The 22,874-nt window shown below is 35.4% G+C and overlaps 1 protein-coding gene across 5 annotated transcripts in view; it reads left to right on the top strand.

Moving 5' to 3' along the window:
• Positions 1-22,874, top strand: part of AKAP9 (A-kinase anchoring protein 9) — a 113,787-nt gene that overhangs the window by 23,565 nt on the left and 67,348 nt on the right. For 2 of the 5 annotated variants that reach the window (XM_082044021.1, XM_082044020.1), the window contains exons 2-8: positions 573-824; positions 6,363-6,407; positions 14,002-14,055; positions 14,470-14,640; positions 17,099-17,254; positions 18,187-18,384; positions 19,133-21,577. In XM_082044021.1, coding sequence (XP_081900147.1) covers positions 573-824; positions 6,363-6,407; positions 14,002-14,055; positions 14,470-14,640; positions 17,099-17,254; positions 18,187-18,384; positions 19,133-21,577 — 3,321 coding nt within the window. Of the gene's footprint in view, positions 1-572; positions 825-6,362; positions 6,408-6,527; positions 6,555-14,001; positions 14,056-14,469; positions 14,641-17,098; positions 17,255-18,186; positions 18,385-19,132; positions 21,578-22,874 lie in introns of those variants that run through there. The other 3 variants (XM_082044022.1, XM_082044024.1, XM_082044023.1) reach the window with 3 other exon arrangements.

Below are 22,874 nucleotides of genomic sequence, written 5' to 3'. Positions count from 1 at the left end.
GTAATTTGCTCACTGTTTTTAGGCTATTCCATCATTATGTATTTTGCTGTTTCCTCATGATGTTTTCAGTAACTTGATCTGCTTTTTGAGTTCTAACATGAAGTTTTTAAAAATCTTTATGCTACTTGCTGGAGGAAAGGTTTGCTTTTATCTGTTTCTGGTGTAAAAATTAAAAGTATTTTTTGTTACTTAATTTTGATGTATTTGTTACTATAAAATTGAAAAATGAGATCAGAGGTTATTTTGCTGTATTTGTCCTTTATAATGACATTTGCACCTTTACCTTTGAATGTTTTGATTTCTAGGTGGCAGTCTGTGGAACAGTAACTTGCTGGTATGAAACTGAAAAGGAATTAATTAATAGATTGTTGGTTAACATTTAATAATTTTGTTAAACTATGTAAAGGGAATAATAATATGGATGTGCCTCAGATATGCAGCATTAACTTCCAACTTGTTTCAGTAATGATTAGTTTGAAGCTTTATGTAGAGCAGCTGGTAAGCCTTTATAGAGGATGTCATTAGTAATAAAGAGGAAAACTTTCACCTTTAACAAGATTTTGTCTTCACAGCTTGCCCAATTTAGGCAGCGGAAGGCACAAACTCATGGTCACAATGGATCAAAGAAGCAGAAAAAGAAGAAGAAAACAGCAAACGTCAAAGATGAAGAATCAATACAGGATGGGATTGATGCTGATCGATCTCAAGGTGATGAAGCATCCACGTGCAGCAGCCGAAGGGGAGCAGCTGCTGCTGACTTTGCTGTTGTCAGGACTTTGCATAGTGGAGAAATTATCAAACACAACCAGACTTACAGCATTGAGGTGAGTTTGTGTCAGGCTACAAACAGTTACTGGGGGAAGGTGGGGGGGTGGAGCAAAATAGTTACTATGTTGTTTTGAGAGTGGGACGGCAGGAATTATAAGAGGTTTTGGATAGTAATTCCTTGCCTCCTCTGTCTGTCCTTTCTATGTCCACAGAAGGCACTTTCTACCCATTTTCTGCTGTCAAGTTTTCTGTGGTAGTCAGCGTACTGTAGATTATGGAAGTTTGGTTCTGCTGTGTTCCCTAAATGGGCAAAAATTCGTATTGTTTTCTTGCTTCATTTTGTGCTTTTTGTTTTATTAGAAGTTTACAAATTACAGTGCATTTTTGATCACTGCAGCTATGGCTACAGCAAAATGCAAAGCTACACATCTTTCCTGTAATTTGAGTCTTTCTGGTTAATGAGGAGGAGGAATTAATTTAGATAAACAGATGGTCTACTTAATGAAATATAATCCCGATTGCTAGCGCCTGAAGGTAGGTACTCTGGGAAGGTTGCAGGGTGTCTTGTGGCAGTCCAGTTCAGTTCTAAGCGGAAGTGAATTCATGTGATGTGGTATGTTGTTCCAGATATGTATCTAGGGTCAAGAGATGCTGATGTTATTTACAGAATAGCTTATTCCATTCTTGAAAGTAATGCCTTTGAAGGGATGTGAGTGACATTCTGAACAAGCAACTCAAGACAGATTCCCACCTCTGTGCATGTAAATGCAGACTTTTCTGGGAGGTGTGGTACAGATGGATGCTCTGCATTTTGACTTGTCATTCCTGTGCTAGGATAGACCATTTGAAACTATTTTGGCTCCATTATCTCATTTCCAGCAGCTGAGAAGCAGTAGAAAAATGACACTTATTGAAAATCTCTTGTGTTTAAAAAAAAAAAGACGTTACCCTGATGGAGGGTCAGACATAACTTACTGGTTTTAGTCTTATAAGTGCAATGATTTGGACAGAGAGCGTGTATTACAGTAATTGGATTAGAGCTTGCTGAGTTGAAATGGCAGCCAATGTAACAGGCAGTTTCAGGCTAATCCCTGCAATGGAGAATTACAGACAGCTTTCTTGAGCTGTTTGCTTTTTCACCCAACATTAAATCTTTATAGGCTGCTGTGTCAGGAGAGTAAGGCAAGATTACTGGAGGCATTATGCAGGACACTTTTCTAGCTAAATTTTGATTACATTTTTTTTTCATATTTTAACTGCAATTTGTATCTAGAATTGTTCTTTCTGTACCACAAAATAGATGCAGAACATCTAACTTTACTATCTAACTAAAAATCCTGATTGGGCTCTTTTGTGGTAGTTTTGTGGATAGAGGTTTGTCTCCCTGCAGTTTTTCTAGTATGATTTTTCAGTCCCCAGCAGAATTAGCATGTCCAAATACAAATAACAAAGGGTTCTCTTACTCAATATGAATAACAGAAAGTGAAATAGAGGTACTCCTCTGGGAGCTTATTCCCCATCTGAAGTTAGAGGAGTTCCTTTTCAGGGAGGGCAAAAGTCTGTTTAGAGAATTCAAAGTTATTTTTTGTAGTCATCTCTTTGGCTTTTATTTCCATTCTTTTCCTAAGGGTGGGTTCCTCCATCCCCCTGTAATCCCTCAAGCTACAGAAACTATTTGGAAGAACTCTGGAAGAACTATCAGTGTTCTGTAATGTCCTTATCCGTTCCATTTTACCTTCTAGCTGAACTTGTAATTTCTACAAGGTTTTCAATCCTCTGTCAGATGAGCAGTCTATTTACAAGATTTATTAGAGAAATATCAGTTGGTGTTTCTTGGTTAATGTCTCTAGGTCTTAATTTGTGTCATGTTAAATGCTGTTTGTCTTCATCTCACAAAGAGAATAATATGCTGAGTTTCTAATTGTCTTTGGTTTCTGTCTTTATTCTGTTGCACCCTGATATCTATTGATCTTGACATCCATAGTGTCCTTTTCCATATAAATGTAAAAATAATCTAGAAGGCAGAGCCCAGGATATAAATTGGATCAATGAAACTTCTTTTTTGACTTCCTGAAATTAAAAATGGAAGAAAGTAAAAGCCAGTTTCACGGTAAATAATTGCTGAGATTACCTTCTCTGAGAAGTCTTGAAACGATGCATTGGAGCAGACTGCTTTGCAATAACATACTAATGCCAGGAAAGCAAAAGAAATTAACCTGTGGCACAGTAAAATTGTCCTTGAGTCACCTGAGTAGTAAAAGCTATTACACAAAGCTTCTTAGAAAAGAAAAGTACAGAGTTCTGTGATGAAGAATACCTGCTAATTGTCTGAGGTTGGATTAGTAACTCGTCTTTTGTTTTTCACAGGACAAATCCATTTGGTAATAGTTTTAGAATAGCTCAACTGTTTACTCAAGTAGGTGATAAAGTTCAGAGCTCCATGTTCGTTGTTTCATTTCCATAACTTACTCCAGTTGATAGTGCCTGAGACTTGACAGGCAAAGAACAGAAACAGAGTAAGGAAACACTGGGAAGGATTCTTGGGAAGAACTAAGGGAGGAAAGTGACAGAAATGTGGAAACATAAGCAGTTTGGAGAAACAGAGACACCTCAGTGAGCAAAGACATAGGTGGTGAATGTGGGTAAGGCATTGCTATCATAGAAGCATGAAAGCAAAGAGCAACGATAGGCTTTGACTAGAGAAGAGATAGATTCTGGGATGTACAGTAAGGTGGAGGAATTGAAAAAAAGGCTGGATAAATAAAATGTAGTAAAAATTAGCCCAGTCACTTTAGATAATCAAGAATCCCTTGAAAAATGTTTTGAACTTGGAGAATGAAGATAAATGTTTGGAAATGGTCTGTTCAATAGTGAAGTCAGTGCCACAAGAAAAGACAATAGATTCTCAGCAGGATATGGTTCTGACTGAATAAAATCATCTTTCCATTCACCGTCTAGCCAAAAGATTGCCAGATATCATGCCAGTTTTCTTGGGTGCCTAAGAAAACCTCTGGTATGATGCCTTCCTTTCTATCTGTAAATGGTGATCTATAATAGATTTAGAGATGTGGAAATTACCCACATGCACATTTACAGAGTATTTAATTTTAGAATAAACATTTCTAATGCCATATTACCAAAGACTAGAAACCTAAATAAATTCTTAGTTTAATTCCCTGTTGGGGATGTTTTCTGAGACAGGAAATTTATACATTCAGGACTGATTTACCTCACTGCAGATTATGTTCAGATTTGAGAGTGGTTTATCTCCACTGTGATGTACGCTATTTAAATATGATGGTAGTCAAGTGGTTTGGATTATAAATTACCAGGAATTATGTTTATTTTAATTGAGTGGTTTTCGGATTAGGAACTAAGAATATATATAAGAATATATAAGAATAGTACTTCTTATTCAGAATGTTCTACAAATACTAAGGACCCATAAAGCTCAGGATGGACCTACAGAGAGAGTTTCATGACTGGGATTTTCAGTTGACATTCTCTTTGCCTCCCTTCCTACTCATGGTCATCTTAATTAGTCTTAGTCAGGTTGTGATCATCTGTGGAACACTTAGTGACCCTTGTGAAACTGGCCAAGCTAAAATAAATTTTTTTTCTCTTCTACCACTGGCTAATAACACATTCAAGAATGAATCCAGAATTTTGGAGTCACATTTTTGTAACAGTTTACACTGAGGTCATAAAAAAGTCAAGTAACTTCAGGCAGAATTCAGTTCCATGAATTCTCAGTCTTAGTTCTCAGCTTTTAATACTCTCATCCATTGCAATTGGAGTAGTTTAGTACTGGATGTTCATTCTTGCAAAACATTTTATTGTCACCGGTGAATGCTTTCTAAAGAAACATAAAAATTGCTTTTCAGTTCTCATGGCCAATTCCACATATGTGTTCTTTTGTGAATCCTGTGACAATATTGGGCATCCGGTGCCAGAAAACATGAGTTATGAGTAATGCTTAACTACATACAGAAACTAGTTCCTGAAATGGACCTCCTGTGTTCCACAGACTGATTATTCTCTTTTCCTCTGAAGAAAGTATATGGATGAAAGTGTTCTTAATTTTCTGAACACTTAAGTGCTATCATTTAAGGTACTACCTGCAAAGTTGATGTAGATAGTTAAAATACACTGAACAGACATCTCAAAGATTCTTCATAGGCAACTATCAACCACCTTGTCAGTGAAGAAAACTTTATGTAAAGAATTAAAACATCTTGTCAGAAGAGAATAGCTGTTTGTAGCAAGAAAATGCAGTGGGGCGTAATTGGTAGAATATGTGTAAACAAGCAGCCTGAAGTCAGTGTGTAACAGAAACCTATTTCAAATTCCATAAAGTATTGAGAGGACTTGCAAATAGCTTTGTTGCCATTATCCTTTACAAGGATGTTGTGCTGCTAACAAGTGTGTGTATCAACAAATTTTCTGAAGTATTTCCTTTTAAGCTGGACCCCTGTGGTTCAGACAGATAAACTGTGTAAAACCTACTTACTTCTCTTGACCAAAGAAGAATGGAAGCATAGAGAGTGTGTTGCTTAATCATGGAAGGAGCTAGATTTTGAAATAAGGTTGGTCAGGTCTCAGGCACAGAACAGAGCTGCTTGGAGGGCGAGATGAGAGCCTGGAAAATGTTGACTGCGTGTAATGTTATCGATTCTGACAGCAAAAGAATAGCATTAAGTCTTCCAGCATTGAAGTCTACTGTGAGAGTTCATAGGATTTAAGTCTTTTAAACTTATTTTTATCAGGGTTTAGATGAACACCTTAGCACAGAAGACAGATCCATTGAACTCAGTTCATTTGGTCATCTTTCTGTACTTGTTCTCAATAAATCCCTTGACAAAAATACTTAGTCTTAACAGCCAAAAAAACTACTTAGATGCAGGATTGAAGGAGGTATTTTAGAAATATTATTTATGCTGCTAACAAATATTGCACCTCTAAACTGATGGAGCACTATATGGTTTTCACTATTTTTTATTTGTTTGTTTTGTTTTGTTTGTTTGTGTGGTTTTGTTGTTTGTTTTGTTTTTTCTTTAGATTGGTATTTAGAAAGGACCAACAATATATTCATGTTTTTAAAATCTCATATCTGGCAAAACTACCATAAACAAAATTAGAAAATTATTTTCTGTAGTCACCTTCCTTTGAGAATTCTTATTTTCTCACTCTAGCCTAAGCTTCAATGTACAAGTTATTTGCCCTTTACTACGATTACCTACTAGGTTTGAACTTATGCCAGGATCTTTTTCTTGGTACTGCTTACTTTTTTAAAGAAAAAAGTTACATTTCCAAAATATTATTTTGTACTTGTAGGTTGTATTTTCATTAGAAGACTTTTTCATGTAGTTATTATGTTTCCATTATGATAATTGAACAGCAAGGTAGCTTTTTCTTTTTTAAAGCTGGGATTTCAAGGAGGTGAAGGTGGCCTTTGCTTTCTGTATATTCTAATCAAATTCATATATGCCTTAATATTTTGGAATACCGTCTACATTCTCAGAAACAGATGGAAAATGTCTTGTTTAGTATTTTTAGAGTGCCATAATTGTAAATATTTTAATATTTTATTTTAGCCGGAAAGTGAAATTTCCACCACAGTAGAAGATTACAGTTCTGAGGTAAGACTGAAGTAATGCTTTTCCTAACCTTTCTTTCAACTTTTTCTTTTCCATGTTTACTGCAATGATGTGCATTGTTTTTCAAGAAGAGAAGGAAAGAAAGAGCAGACGTGATATTATAGACAAAGCTGTTGCATGTCATTACTGGTATGATTAATGTGCCATTAAACAAGCATTGTGTCAACTACATAATGGGATAGCTACTATAATCAATAATGCAGTAGATCTATGAACTGTTGTAACAATGTCATCATTACGCTTGTATTAATGCTTCATGTTGCCATCGGAGTTGTGGCTGTGCATAATTTCTATTAATTTTCTGTGGGAAAGTATTTAACAAGTTGATTAGGGTTTTAATGAGTTCCAAAGCAGCTGTCGCTCAGTGACTGGCTGGGCGCGAGTCTGCTGCTGGGAGCTGGTGAGCAATTGCCTTCGTATCACTTGTTGTTTCGGGGGTTTGTTTTGTTTTCTTTCACTTATTAAGCTGTCTTTATCTCATATCCACATATGTGGAACTTTAGTATTGCCAAATAAAACAGTTTTTTGTGTTTGTAAAGAGTAAACTACCTCATGCATAACTGTGGGTCGAGAACATGCTTGCAAGAAATAGCCATGGAATATCACAGTACAGTAGATATTGTTTCTAGTTTAAAAAATTAACTTTTCATGTCTCAAACAATCACATTTTGTAGTGACAGTCTGGGTTTTGTTTTGCAGATCTTTGTATTAAACGCTTCTGCAAAACACACCCCAGAATCTTAAGCTTGGCAACAAGTGAAAGGGATGAAGTAATTGAATGAGTCTCCATTACTGAAGTAAATTTAGTGTAGAATACTTTGTTCATCTCTTGATTTAGCCTTTTGTAAGAGGAGGTGACTACACCTTGGAGTAGCTGTTCCGTTCTAGTATTACAGCTGTTCACTGTGAAGCCTCAGGGAATATACACACCAGACACTAGTTCCTTCTCCCAGCTTGTTTCCTTTGACCAACTTTGTGTCTGTTTTTTGCACCCTGTTTTTCTCTAATTCTTCCCTTTTCTGTAATAGCTTCTGTGAATTTTACACCTCTTGCCCATGCCCTTTTCCTCTTGCTTGGTTTCTTATCTAAATCTTATAGACCAGGGGTATCAAACTCATTTTCACCTGGGCCACATGAACCTCACCATTGCCTTCAAAGGGCCGAATGTAATTTAATTAAAAAATTTTAAAATTACATTCGGTCCTTTGAAGGCAACTGTGAGGCTCACGTGTCCCCTGGTGAAAATGAGTTTGTCACCTCTGTTATAAGCTTTTCAGCCTATTTCTCTTCTTTTTCCTTCTTCAGTCATTCTGAAGCCCAGTTTATTTCCCAGCCTTTCCCATCAATCCCAGTTACAGCTTCCTCCATAGATCTGGTCTCAACCTTTTTAGTTGAATTCTTTTCCTGTCCCTCTCTTCCTCAGTTTGATTCTTTCTCTCCCACATCTGCCTTCTGCCCTTGTTTATAAGCACCCTTGCTTTCTTCTGGTGTGTTGGGAGTAGGCACTTGGGAGTACAGGGAAAATGTTCCCACACATTCATTATGGGCTACTTTCAAATACAAAATACTGAACCATATGGACCCATGATCTGGTCAGTTATGATCGTTCTTATGGCATGTTTTTTGTGATGCAAATTAAAAAATATCTGAAACCAACACTTCTGGAATCAAAGATTCCAGTCCAGCTTCTGGGAAGTACTGTAAATGAAAGAGAGAAACAGAGAAAGGAAGGAAGGAAGAAAAAAGGAAGGTAGGAAGGTAGATTGGTTTTTGTGAAGGGATAGGTGGAAGAGGTTGAAGCAATCACTATCTGGGGACAAAAATCAGTTTAAAGATTTAGTATTTTTCATAGATAAAATGTGTTTTATTTTGTCCCAGGAATTAAATTAGTAAAGAACAAAAAGAATCTGAGTTTGCTTTATGTATGGTAAGATGATAGGGCAGTATGTGCACACAGTTTGCCATTGAGAGTGTAGCAAATACACGTTTGAACAACTGCTATGACCTTACTGCACCTTTTTAGAATATGCGTCACCATGGTATGTGATTACTATTAAATGGAATATGCAGTATGTGAAGAACAAACCATTATAAAACAGTTGACAATGGCATTGATGTTCCTGTTTTCTTTACAAGTGAGAGGTATTACATATATAATGAAATATGACTAAGAAATTTTGATCACTTCTGAGGTTGTAGGAAGCAGTGTAGGAAACTGCAAAACCCCAAGAAAATACAGTCTTTGCATAAGGAAACAGAATACAGAAAGCTCTAGCATGATGCCTTATGGTAATTGTGAATATGTTCTGATTTTTAGTGTTTCATTGTTAGTATCAGTTGAATTCAAAGTTCTATATGTGAAAATTGTTTTTAAAATGAAACAGGTACCTTTTATCCAGCTTCAAAGATTTCTGTGGGTGCCTACAGAGTATATTAGGGAGCAATTTTTCAGATGCTAAAGACAAGAGAATTGCAGCCAGACTGCTTTCTGAACGTGCTTTTTAAAAATTGCAGATTTCCTCAAAATTGCAGGTTTTCTCAAAAATGCAACAACGGATGGGTTTCTAGGCATTTCTTATTCTAATTCCTGGAAAAAAGACCTTTTGCTTCCCTGAAAATTATTTTCTAAGACATAAGTAGGCAATGCAAAACTTGTGAATAAAAACGTGATACTGGATCTGGTGAAGAACAAACTCAAGTGGTGAGAGTTGCTGTCATAATAAGCACTTTTAAATTCCAGTTAATGACAATTGGCTAGTATCCGCAATGAGGAAACAACATGTTTAGGAATGCGTGTCATGTATAACTGAATTTCCAATATGTTTCATGTCAGCTGTAATGTTACTTTTATTATTAAAAGGTCTACTTACATTCATGGTTACCCTGTTAATAAAGCGATCTGAAGCCTTTTCTGTTGAGGAAGATGAGAATAAGTTAAATTTTGTCTGTAATAGCATATTTATGAAGTTGCATGAAATCTTGAGCTTACCTTTTTTCAGATACATGACCTCCTTTTCAGAATGCTAAGAATTCACAGATTTGTAGAAACATAGGCCTGTTGATCCATCCTTCCCCGCATTGTTTTGAACATCTGTATTCTTTTTAGTGTTTTTTGTCAGAAATTATGTTGAAGTCAGGGCTGTCATGCTTCAAAGTTAAGCAGGTCGTAAAGAATTTGTTCTCTTGCTATTGGTAAAATAAGTCAGATGTTTTTAATTCTTCAGCCCCTTCTCTTGAGGAAATGGATAAAAAACAGTGAGAAGTATTTCCCTCTTTAATAGACTTACCTGGTACACAGTTATAAGCCAGTACAGTCATCTAAGCAAAGCTGAGGGAACTAATAACTATTTATATAAGAATTCTTGTTCTGAAGGAATTCTATTGTAAATACAGTCACTTGTTCAGTTTTGTTCTGCCACCTCTCTAACTGCCTACATTATGGTCTAAACTCAGGACTAAGGGTAGTTAGTCTTTTTCCAACAGATTTGTTTGTTTGTTTTAATAACTGTGTAAGGTAAAGTTGCCCCCATATCCAGGTTGTTTCAGAAAGATGGACCCAATTTTTTATTATGGTGCTTTGAAATTTGGTCCATCTTTTTGAAACACCTTGTATTTTCCATATGCCTCAATTTTACAGTGTAACTGCAAAACTGTTCCACCTGATTTTTTTTTTTCTCCTATTGATTCTCTTTCCAATTTGCAAAGTGTACCTCTGAAAAGATGGATAATGTGAAGTCTACAAAGTTCTTTTTTTGGGCAATGCTAATAAAATTCTATACATCACCCTTAACAACTACATAAAGAAATCTTCTGTTGTGTGCTATTAATATGTAGAAAAATACAGTAAACCATAATATTTTAAAAAGACACTCATTGTTATCTTTCAGAAGCTATTAAGCTTAGTTAAATTGTATGACTGTAATTATTTTAATCACAAACTAAAAATGCTTTTCATTTATGGAGTATTAGAAAAAGACCAAAAACCACAACAAATCAAACCCCCAAACAAACAACAAACAGACAAACAAAAGCCTGAAATTACTTTTCCCAAGTTATCCTAATTGCTAATTTTAGCTAAGTTTCATAACTAGACATAACTAGAAAATTGAAGAGAGGCTAAGAACATCGACAAGCAGCGTTGGAGGTCTAAGTATTAATTTTTGTGAAGGAGTCAGATGGACAAAATGTGAAAGAAACAGGTAGAGGAGGAAATTAATACATGAGGTAAAATTGCTAATCCATTCCAGATGCCTCTGTATGTGTTTGCTACCAAATCAGAGCACTTTTTATATCGAAAGTCTGCTTGCCAGTCTGTACTAGGTTGTATTATTTTGATGCACTAAGGTATTTTCTACTTTTTTTCAGTGATTGAAAAACATGTAGTGATTTATACTGAGCGTGAATTTGCCATTTATAAAGGGAAATCTCTGTAGTACTGGCATTAATATTTTAAGTAGTTACGTATTATTACTGTTATTTCTGAAGTCCACCATCAGGTCTTCCAAGGTCTAAGGAACATTAAAAGGGGTACACTGATTTCATAAATTAAATCCTGACCTCTAATGGCAGTTGTCATGAATTGCTGCCCTATTTCAGTGGTGGACTTTGGTTTTCTTTGTGTTTCTCTGGAAGATTCCTTTCATTTGTCTTAAGCATATGTATTTGCTGATGCAATGTAAATTATACCTTAATTTTTAGCCAATAGCCTAAAAAATATCCTTTATATCAGTAGATACTATTTCTGTGAATTATTTTGAAAATACAACAAGGAAGAAAAATCAAACAGAACATCTTTTGAGGGATTTCCATAACCTTCACTTTTTTCATGTCTTTTGTTCACCAAAACAGTTGTGTTGTAACATTTTTTTCTTAATTTGTGGTTATTTGTTTATGCAATTATACCCAGACCTCTTGTTACTCCTTGCTTCCATTATCGGAAAATGTGATGAGGTTTGATTGTTACTTTAAATGTTTAGTTGTTTGCTAGGGTATGTAACCAAGGGCATCATAAGGCATTAAGGCATAAGGACATTTCAGCATTAAAGGTGGAGTGCAAAGCTTTAAAAGAGGAAATTATAAGAGTCTATATCAATATTATTTATGGGTTTGCAGAAGACCTATATATGGGTAAGCCTCTGGGGCCATGAAACAAAGCACAGAAGTCCAATAAGAATCAGAAATTGTTTTGGTTGGAAAAGACCTTTAGGATCATTGAGTCCAACTGATTGCCCAGCACTACCAATCCACCTCTAAACCATGTCCCTAAGCACCTCATCTACATGTCGTTTAAACACCTCCAGGGATGGTGACTCCACCACTTCCCTGGGCAGCCTGTTCCAATGCCTGACAACCCTTTCCATGAAGAAGTTTTTCCTAATATCCAATCTAAACCTCCCCTGGCACAACGTGAGGCCATTTCCGCTTGTCCTCTCTCTTGCTACTTGGGAGAAGAGAGCAACACCCTCCATGCTACAACCTCCTTTCAGGTAGTTGTAAGACAGTGATAAGGTCTCCCCTCAGCCTCCTTTTCTCCAGGCTAAACACCCCCAGCTCCCTCAGCCGCTCCTCAATAGGCCTTGTGTACACATCTCTTAACACTGAGGTTAGTATCTAGGCTACAATATTCATGTCTTTCAGATGAGTGAAAAAACAATTTTAAATTAAGATATTTTGAAGCTAATAACTCAGCCCCGCATGTCTGTCTGCTCTGACACAGCAGCGTTTCTGTCATGCCAGAAGTTGCCAGGCCATTCGTGAGGCTCCCGTCACCCTGCACCCTGCTGCAGGGGTCTGGCGTCTTTTCCCACAGATTACGGTCCAGTTTGTTGTCCTGTTGTGTTTCAACTTGCACTTTACAAGAAAGAAAGAGACATTTGAAAGGAAAAGGTACCAGATGAGAAACAGCATGGGCTACCGTGTTGTTGTGGTTCACTCCTGTGATGTTTAAGAGCTGAGCTCCCATGAAATGAGGCGGGATTTCTGCAGTTCCAGACAGTTGTTTTGAATGTGTGTAGCAAAATCCTTTGTATAAGTAAAGGGTCTTTTGTAGAAATATCAACTCCTAAGGAGTCTGGAACATTTAATGAGATAAGTCTTTTATATCTTTCCTAGAAGCCCTTGCTATAAAGAATCTGAGAGTCTTTGTTGCACACATAAATGATTCACAGGAAGAGAAGCATGTCTACTGTGGTAGATTACAGGAATCATACACTACGTCTTTATCAATTAAGCCTAAGTAAAATGGGAGTTAAAAAAAATAAAATAAGTATTTCATAATAGAGTTTATACTAAAGTATTAGTATGATTAATCTGGGACATGTGCCAAAATCTGAATAAAGACATTGGTGCCAAGCACTGTATAGACACTTGAACGTTTGAATGTACAGCGAACATCTGGCAATACCCAGGTGATGTACAGTGCTTCTGGGAATTGCCTGGACTGCTGTTTGCTGCAATTTTCTTTATTCTTTCTAAAATAAGGTAGTAATCTCTCTGTGGTGTCTTCCTTTTACTATGGAAGTCAGGGACTGAAAGGGCGCTGTGTCAGCTCTGCAAATTCTCGTCTAATGCAGGTATATTCATTCTCTTAATACAGACTCGTTGACTATATTGATCCCATTTATAACAGTGTACTTTCACGTTGGGTAACTTATTGATTTATTCACATGGCAGTCCTTTGCAAATAACCCCTGATCGAGGCTACGGCAGATGTCTGATGTAAATGTAGTAGTTGGGTCTGAAATGCTATGATGCTTTTCTGTCTCTAGGGGAAATACAGCTGTTCTTGCTTTTTCATTTTAAACATGGGTCTGCTGTTTTAAAAGCCTGCCTCTCTGTTATGGTTACTCACAAGTACACTGCATATTCTTTTCATTTGGATTTTTTTTTTTTTAACTGCTCCTTTGGCTTGTGTTTGCCTTTTGGAGATTCGCCATTATTGGTTTGCACAGTCTGTAGAGTCAATATTGTCATAGAAGCTGAAAGGGGTTGCGGTGTTAGGTGAGTGAATAAAGATTTTTTTTCAAGTGTTCTATGTTAAATGTATACTTTCTACTCTTTTTCAATCTTAAGAAATACCTTCAAATTGATGCTGAGAGTATATGATCCTGCCTTTCATCCACTATTGAAAGAATGGTGACTTTCAGAAGTAGTGAATCTTGGGGTGCATAGATGTCTTTTAGAAAACGTAACTATCCTTAGTAATATAGAGAAATTTTAAACATTAATATAAAATGCAATAGTACTGTATTTTAAACATTTAAAGTATAAAGCTTTGCATTGACCTTTAAAACTGAATTCCTTTGTTTTCTCTAGATGTTCAAATTCATAATATGCTTTTTGTTTTTAGACAGCAGTATCTATTTTTGCAATTTGGGGTGTTTTACCTGTTACCTATGCTTACCTTGATGCAATTTACTATACTTAACACTATTGTGTATTTAAAATAAAGTAAATTTTTGTAGCATAAAAATTACCATGGGTCTGCAGGAATCATCACATAAAATTCAAATTAATGGAAAACAGAAATTAAGGTTTATTTCGAATAATAACGTATTTAGAAATTGTCTTTATACAGGTAAATGGTTGCAGTTTTGTGACAAGAACAGCAATACCTGCAGACTTAATCAGGGTACAGTATTGCAAATTGAATCATAATACTAATGGTGAATACTAAAAACCTCAAACAATTTGCTGTGAACAAAAACTATGTTGCTGACTAATACTCTTATTTTGCATGCTGTGCTCTTCATCTGCGTTGTTTGTGATATATTAATATAGTTTATCAGTAAAATTGAAATGCAAAACAATTTACTATTTCTATTAAGGCTAAGATTATAAAGCAGAACTTGCAGAAACGTATTGTGTCAGTGCTTCTGAGGTGTGAATTATACTAACAAAGGAGGTTACCATGGCAATAAGATCTTCGATGCTGTATTGTATGTTAATGTACTAAGATGGCATTTGATACAGAATTTTATATTTGAGTATACTTACTGTGATAAAGCATAAAAACTGGCATGTTAAGGAACTTGGATTGATTTAGGAAGAAGAATTTGGAGTTGGAGAGATTTGTTCTGAGCATGGAATTCAGCACTCTCCCAAGCAGCTAGAGGTGATGGAGAATGAATTGGCTGGGAAACAGCAAGAGATCGAAGAGCTAAACAGAGAGCTAGAAGAAATGAGGGCAGCATATGGTACAGAAGGATTGCAACAGGTATAATTACCTTATGTTGCTTTCTACTTGCTACTCGGGTACACGCAAAATGCAAGAGCATCGCCTGAAAGAGCTCATGCTTATGGCGGCTCTTCAAAATGCAGTCAGTGTGTGCTATAGAATTACACATTTCTTTAAATCACATACCATGTGTTCTGTTTCTTTGAAGGGCATTTGCATTGTCTGTTCTTTTTCTCTGTATTTTGTGTCTGAAATTCAGTCTGCCTCACAGTGACTTTCTCCAAATCGGGAATGGAAAGACAATTTACTTCAAGGAAAGTCCTAATCCTTCTCTAGTTGTGCAAACTGCATTTTTTAATACCTTCCTCTTCCTTCGAGACCAAAAAAAACACAGGTTGAACTTCCTAAGGAATAACTGAGTTGATCCCTGACTTCACAGTCTGAAATACAAGGCAACTGTGGCAGAATGTTTTAATAGACACCTAATAACTTGGGATTACAGGGAAGTATTGCTTACTCCAGAAATACCACTGGAATTGAAAGTTAGATTTTGAAGTAAAGAATATTAAATACTTATTTTTCCAGTTAAAGCAAGTGTTACCATGCACTCAAGTCAGTGCTTTGTCGTGCTTCGTCTTACTTATCTCTTTTAATTTGGATTCAGGTCACATCATTGTGTTTTTCTAGTTTTTGCTAAGTACTGTAGAATGCCAAGATGATTCTAATGTTCAGTCATTTTCACTCTCATTATCTCACAATTATATTTTTTTCTGCTTTCATTTGTATTTTACCCATGAAAATGGATGTCATGTTTTCCACCATACTAGAATAATCTTTAAGTGCTTGCCCTTGAGGAGGTGGTTTGTCATTCCTTTGTCTGATGGTGAATCTCTGGTGTTGCATTTTAAGTCAAACTTAGCTTCTACTTACGGTGTCTTGTATCTGTTGTGCTAAACACAATAGTCATAATTGTAGTGTAATAAAGAACATAAGCACAATTTTAGATTCTCACAATTGTGACTACTGTTAGTTTTTTCTTTTCTGAGAAACGTGAAAGTGAAAATGTTTATATTTTTTACATGGCTATGATTACTATTTTTAAAATAAATTAAAAATATATTAGAACAAAATGGGCTGTGGTACAATACTATTTTCATAGTTACAGCAGGTTTTTGTTTGAAAGTGGTAATAGTGGTACAGCGCATAATGTCTCAATTGAAAAGTACATATGGTTTGTTTTTCAGAAGAAACAGAAGGATTGTAAAAGGAGAATGTGAAAGATGTGTTCTGTGCTTTTGTTCTACCTGTTTATTAAAGAGAAAGATTGCATTAAAAAGTTGAAAATTATCATCTAACAAACAGATAAATTTAGTTATTCAATTTCATTGAGCAGGTGCAAAAGGAAAGATATGACACAATTGTCTGATCTGTTTGTAATATTCTCTATTACAACAAATATCTAATATTTCCACTAGATCCATGCTTTTAAAGTAGGAGTTCACTGCAGTGCTCTGAAAAGAACTTTAAAAGAATTTCCTCAAATTCTTCACATAGTTTGGCTTGTGTAAGGGACTTCTGGTTTTTATGTCCTACTGAATAATGCCCCGTCCTCTAAATCAGTACACTTTATCAGGAAGCAATATAGTTTTACTTCAAGGCTCAGCATATAACCTGGAGAAGCTTCTTTTTGGAAGCATTGTAAACAAAACAGTCACAGGAGGTAACTGATGGTTGAAGAAATTTGCAATACATAGAGGTGAAGCTTCCATGAGTCTTGAATGAGTTCAATTTGATAAAGTGACTTTAAAGTGAGTAATATATCTATTTAGATAATTGCACATGAAAATAGTCCCAATGAATATTGTAGAATTTCTGGCTTCCTGAGTGTAATCCTACAATAAATAAAACGTTTGCAGATGATTTTTTCTGTACCTTTATCATTTCTTCGTCATTACAAATTACAAAAAAATCATCTATCAAATATACTCTATCAGTTTTGTACCCTGAGCTGATTTTTTTACATAGTTATGAATAATTTCTCTGGGTTCACAATGTAGGATACTGCATGGTATCTATTATACGCTTTTAGTATGAATAATGCAATTTATTGCACTGTCAGTGAGAGGTGAAATAACTTGCATTTATTGTGGGTGAAGCATATGGAGTAGTTGTACAAAATTGCTGAAACAATATAAGTAGGTACTCTGGCTTTCTTTGTGATGGTTTGTTTGTGTGGCCACGCTTTTTGGTTTTATATATTTAATTAACTTTCTTGAAGGTTCAGGTTTTGTTCGTTGATAAATGTATCTTATGGAGAGATCACGTGTTGTTGAATGAGGGGAAGAAATCTGTGAAAACATAAATGTTTGAGTAGGTCTGTGTGACATCTTTTAGATGAAGACGTTAGTGATGACGTGTTCCTACTTAACTAGAATAAGCTGGTTTTTTTTTTTGTGGCTTTGATGTGCGCTAATAGTTTAAATTTTATCCTTCATAGCTGCAAGAATTTGAAGCTGCCATCAAAAAAAGAGACGACATTATCACTCAGCTCACTGCTAACCTACAGCAGGCACGGAAAGAGAAGGATGAAACTATGAGGGAGTTCTTAGAGCTTACTGAACAAAGTCAAAAACTGCAAATTCAGTTTCAGCATGTAAGTTATAGCACTACCAATATTTATTTGAGTTTGCAAATTGGTGTCACTTCTGAGGATCCATTCTGAGGACCCATAAATGGCTACTTCCCACAGAAACACAGAAATTTTTGTCCATTTTTGAAGAATTGATCAGCAGTCGCTTTACTGGTCCTACAGTTATCATTATAGTACCTGGTTTATTTTACTGACTCACTATAAAATAGTAAAAGATTAGCCTATTTTCTTCCTAGTATGTGGTGATAGCTTCCAGTAAGTACTGGGTGATGGCAGTTGTCTTAGCGAAAAGCACTTGTGTAATTAGTTCTCAGAGCTTTGGGCTGAAATCCAACCTGTTCAGAGCAACCAGTCCTCAGTTTTCATGGGGCACCATTTCACGCTCCAGTCCTTCCTATGTTTTTGGGTAAAACCTGGCTCTTGTGATGTTATTAGAAGGTAATTTAAATAAGAAAGTTTCAAAGGAGCATTTGTTCTAAAAAGCACTGGTGGTTGAGGTGCCATGGACACTGTTAATCTCCATCTGTGTGACTACAGCTGGCAGTGTTGTAGTTGAATATCGTAATATTTTGTGCTGTTTAAGTGCTTTATGTAGCTTTTTTGGGCTTCAGGTGCGTTATATTCTGAGGCCTCAGTTTTTATTATTAAAAATCTGATTTTGGGGGCAGTAATTACAAGTAATTCATTTTGCTGCTTAGAAGTGTTTCTGAGATACTGCTGTCCTGTGCAAGCTCATCATAAAACAAATTAATATAAAATACTTTTAATTGGTTGGCCATCCCAAAAGAATAAGGATATTTTGGTTCTTCCTACAAAAACTTGTAAAATTTTGCTATAGTCTTTGGGCTCATGATGTGGAAAAAGAAAGTAAAGATCCCTCTTTCCGTAGTGCAAGCTGTTTCTGAAAAAGGTTTTATTTTTTTTAACCGTTCAAGTTGCAGGCAAGTGAAGCACTAAGAAACACCAGCCATAGTTGCACAGCTGCTGATTTATTGCAAGCCAAGCAACAGATACTTTCGCATCAGCAACAGCTAGAAGAACAAGAATGTCTGCTGAAGAATTATCAAAAAAAGAATGAAGAATTTGAAGTGCAAATTACATGTCTTCAAGACAAAATCACAACATATGAAATGGTACGTTCTTTACTAGAAAGATCTGTTTTCCTGATATCTTCCTTCGTTTCAGGATTTTGTGGTTCCTTTGAAATTTAAGGGTCAAAGCACAGATTATAAGTGTGCTGTATATAATACATACAAAGATTTTAAATTTTTAAGACTGCTTCTGTTAACTAATGCATAATATTTGTATAACTTAAAACTGAATTTTTTGTGGCAGTATTATGTATCGTGTTTTAAAAAATTGCACAAATATTTCCAGCAAATGATAAAGCTATACTGTATATTATAATGCCTTCATTAAATGACATTACTTTGTCAGGAAAAAAAAAATATCCTGTTTGAACAATCTTTTCTGTCTGAAGGAAAGAATGAATTATTTTCTTCATGTACATTTTAAAAATGCTCCCTAATGGAAGACATCTTAGAAATACCTAAAAAAATTAAATGTCATTAAAAGTGGCAAGAGACAAAGTTTTCGGTAGATTGTACTACATATTTTTTTGAAGCATCAGAACACAACTGGAAAAAATTGAATTGATTTTGGGACATTAGGGGAGGGGAAATGCGATCAGAACAGGGTTTGTCACTTATTCCAAAAGTACAGTAAATCTCCAAATGAGTTAAACAAATAATTTATATTTAGTTTTTAAATGATCACAAGCCTTCTAAAGAAAGACATTGTGTTTAAATATCTAAGTCTTTATATTCCTTTTATGTTCAGATGAACTAAAAATAAGAACATGGTTTTGCTCATTTTTTAAAGGAAAAACACAAAAATGAGGAAGATTTGAGTAAACTACAAGAAAAAGAAGCGTTAGTTGAAGAGCTGGAAGCAAAACTTGGGGAAGAAGAAAAAAATTCATTTCAGCTTAAGGAAAAATTATCAGATGTTAGTAAATTACTAGAAGAATTGAAAGACCAGATTTCACTAAAGAACCAGGAGATAAGTAATATGAGGGTTGAACTTACCACCTACAAACAGAAAGACAGACAATGTTCTGATGAAATAAAACAATTAATGGGAACTGTGGAAGAACTGCAGAAACGGTGTCATAAAGACAGCCAGTCTGAAGCTGACATTGTGCAAAGAATGGAATTAGAAACACAAAGGAGACTGGCACAACTTCAGGCTGAATTAGATGAAATGCACGGCCAGCAGATTGTACAAATGAAGCAAGAATTAATTAAGCAACATGCAATGGAGATAGAACAGCGTCTTTTGCAACAAAAAGTAGAATTGGAGAAAACTTCAAGTCTGTGTTTGAATGAGAATGTTAATAAAGATCAAATGCATTTAATGAATATTAAAATTAATGAATTGAATGTGAAATTGCAAGATGCTAATAATGAAAGGGAAAAAATAAAGCAAGAATTGTCACAACAGATGGAAGTCATTTCAGCAGAGAAGTGTCTTCAACAAACTAAAATTGAAGATCTTTACCAAGAACTGAATTTTTCAAGAGAGCAGGTTCAAAGAGCCAAACAAACTATAGCAGATATGGAATGTAGAATAAATGAAGCTGAAAAATACCATTTTGTGATGGAAGATTTAAAAACTCAGCTGGCTTCTGCCTCTGAATTTAAGAAGGAATTGGAATTAAAACATGAGGCAGAAGTCACAAATTACAAAATAAAACTTGAAATGCTAGAAAGGGAGAAGGATGCAGTTTTGGACAGGATGGCAGAATCTCAAGAAGCAGAATTAGAGAGACTGAGAACAAAGCTGCTGTTTAGTCATGAAGAGGAACTTTCCAGACTTAAAGAAGACTTAGAAAAAGAGCACATGCTGAACATGGAAAGCCTTAAAGAGAACTTGACTATGCACCATAAACAGCAGTTAGGTGAGGTACAAAATGAAATGAGTCGAAAGATAGAAGCCATGCAAAGTGAAAAAGACAATTTAATCATGAAGCAAAATCAGTTGATATTAGAGATTTCAAACCTAAAAGATTTACAGCAGTCTGTTGTAAATTCTAAATCTGAAGAAATGACACTTCAAATCCATGCACTGCAGAAGGAGATTGAGATGCTTAGGCAAGAGGAAAAAGAAAAAGGTACCCTGGAACAAGAAATTCAAGAACTGCAGCTTAAAACTGAGTTGATGCAGGAACAAATGAGGGAGAGAGAAGATAGCCTTCAAAAAAAATGTTCAGAACTGGAAACACATAATAACCTTCTTAAGGGGGAAAACAAAACTCTGGAAGAGAAATTAAAAAGTATGGCGGTAAGCTCTGAAGAAAATGTCCTTTTTAACACGAGTTTTAGCTCTAACTCAGAAATTTTGGACTTGCAAACAAGAATAGAAAAGCTGATTACTGAAAATGAGCAACTTAAAAACCAAAATGGGCTACTCCAAGAGGATACTGAAAGGCAGAAGAGTGCCTTTTCATCTGCTGAGAAAAAACTTGAAGCTAATTATAAAGAGCTGCAGAAAGAATGTGCAAGTCTTCTGAAGGCAAAAACTGAGTTGGAAGAGAACAAGAATAAGCAGGAAGCTGAATATAAAAGCAAACTCAAAGCTTTGAATGAAAAACTTCACCACTTACAAAGCAATAGATCAGTTTTATTTAAAACTAAAACTTCTGGTTTTGAAGGGAGTAAAGAAATCGAGGTGTCCAGGGCAGACACGCTTGAAGCTGGAGAAGTTGTCGAGAAAGATGTGACAGAACTTATGGAAAAGCTTGAGGTTATCCAGCATGAGAAACTGGAATTATCCCTGAGACTTTCTGATCTCTCTGAACAGTTGAAGTCAAAGCACAGTGAAATTTGTCATTTAAATGAAAAAGTTAAATCCTTAAAAGATGAGAAAGAACAAGTTCTAGCAAAATGTAAAGAACTAGAAGTCATAATTAGCCATGCTCAGACAGGAAATAGTAGTAGTACTGACCCTAAGACAAAATGCTCTAAAGGAAAAGCACCAAAGACTGTTGCTCCAGCATCTGAAAGTAGGAATAAAACCCCTGGTCCAAGGAGTAAAGTTGATGAAGAAATAAATGTAAGAGGAAATCCAGGTTTGGGTAAAGATATCAGTCATGAGGTAACAAAAGGAAAGGAAGTTCAGCAGATATTGAAACCAGAACAGCAGTGTCTTGGAGAACATTTGCATGGGATGACAGACAGGCTGACAGATGAAACATCGTTAATGGCTGTGACACAGAGTGAAAATAATAATCTTCAGCAGCAAGTGGATGTCTTAAAATTAGAACAGGTACGTTATATAAAGCAGTATAAAAAATAATTTACCTATGAAAATATGTAGGAGCTTGCACTTGGAAATTTGCATCATATTTTTTGTATTAGCCACTGTGAAGTACAGGTCCATAGCCGTGTGTGTGGCCAGTGGTTCAAAGCGGTTACATGAATGGCCAGAATGAAAACCGTAGTCAATGTGTATGAGAATGCTATTTTCCAGTGAAAGAAATATCCTTCCCTTACATGCAATTAAATCAACAACAAAAAAAGCTACAGAGATGTCTAGAGCGCTTTACATTTTGATATAGCATATGACTGGAGGTGAAAAATTACTCAGGACATAATTTGTTATTCTGTGATTAACTTTGCAGTTCTCTAAGTGCTCATTCAAGCAATACAAAAAGATAATGAAACTCTTGACTTCTTCAGTCATCTTTTATAAAATTTGTGAAATACAAATCTTCCTTTATAAAAATTTTTGTGAATATGTAGTTATGACTTAAGAAATGTATCAATGTGAGTGTGAGAAATGTGTGAAGATACTGTGTGAGTCTAATAAGTATTTATGTTTTGTTGGAGAAATTTTGCTTGTATTTTTTTGGTATTATAAATGAATTGCAGGTAGTATGGAAAAGATTTTTATTTGCTAATAAAAATAGCTAAGCATTGAATTACCAGTATTTAATTAGGTGCTAGAATCGTAAATCTGGCTTTAAATGTATATACAGTGATGCAGTGGAATAACATGCTGTAAGAAGTATGCAACTAGGTTTTCTGTAGAAATAGATGTTAAACATTCTTCTACTATTTTTGTTGTTGTTTGTTTGTTTTCATGTTCTAAAAATCCACCTAACAGTGAACTAATACCACCACTGCCTAATTTTATGTTGTGTTGCAGTTCATTCATTTCCTACGAAATAAAATAATAAGCAAAACCGCACTGCAAACAGTTGTGAGATTATAGAAAAGAGCTACAGGTGTATAATGTATTTGATTTTTTTTTTTAATGAGGACGTGGTAAGGGTCTTGCAATTTCCTGCCATAGAACTAAAAAATCATTATGGTCTGGAAGTGTTGAAAAACCTTTTCAAACTTGGACTCTAAATAACTCACTATTGGCATATCTTAAACATGTTTTTACTTCAGCAGTGACATGCCCAAAAGGGCAGACTAGAACTATAAGCCTTGGAAATCAACATTTTTGAGGTCTGCTAGTCTTCTATTACAGTCTTTTTTCTGTATTTGCAGTGAACTTTCTTAAATTACTCTGTTTGTAGTGATATTGCTCTCACTTGTTTGGGTTCAGTTTTTCA

The sequence above is a fragment of the Streptopelia decaocto genome (genome assembly GCF_964273445.1).
Source record: "Streptopelia decaocto genome assembly, chromosome: 2".
NCBI classification, from domain to species: Eukaryota; Metazoa; Chordata; class Aves; order Columbiformes; family Columbidae; genus Streptopelia; species Streptopelia decaocto.
The sequence above is the reverse complement of the archived record's forward strand: the minus strand, read 5'-3'. Positions and strand labels throughout refer to the sequence as shown.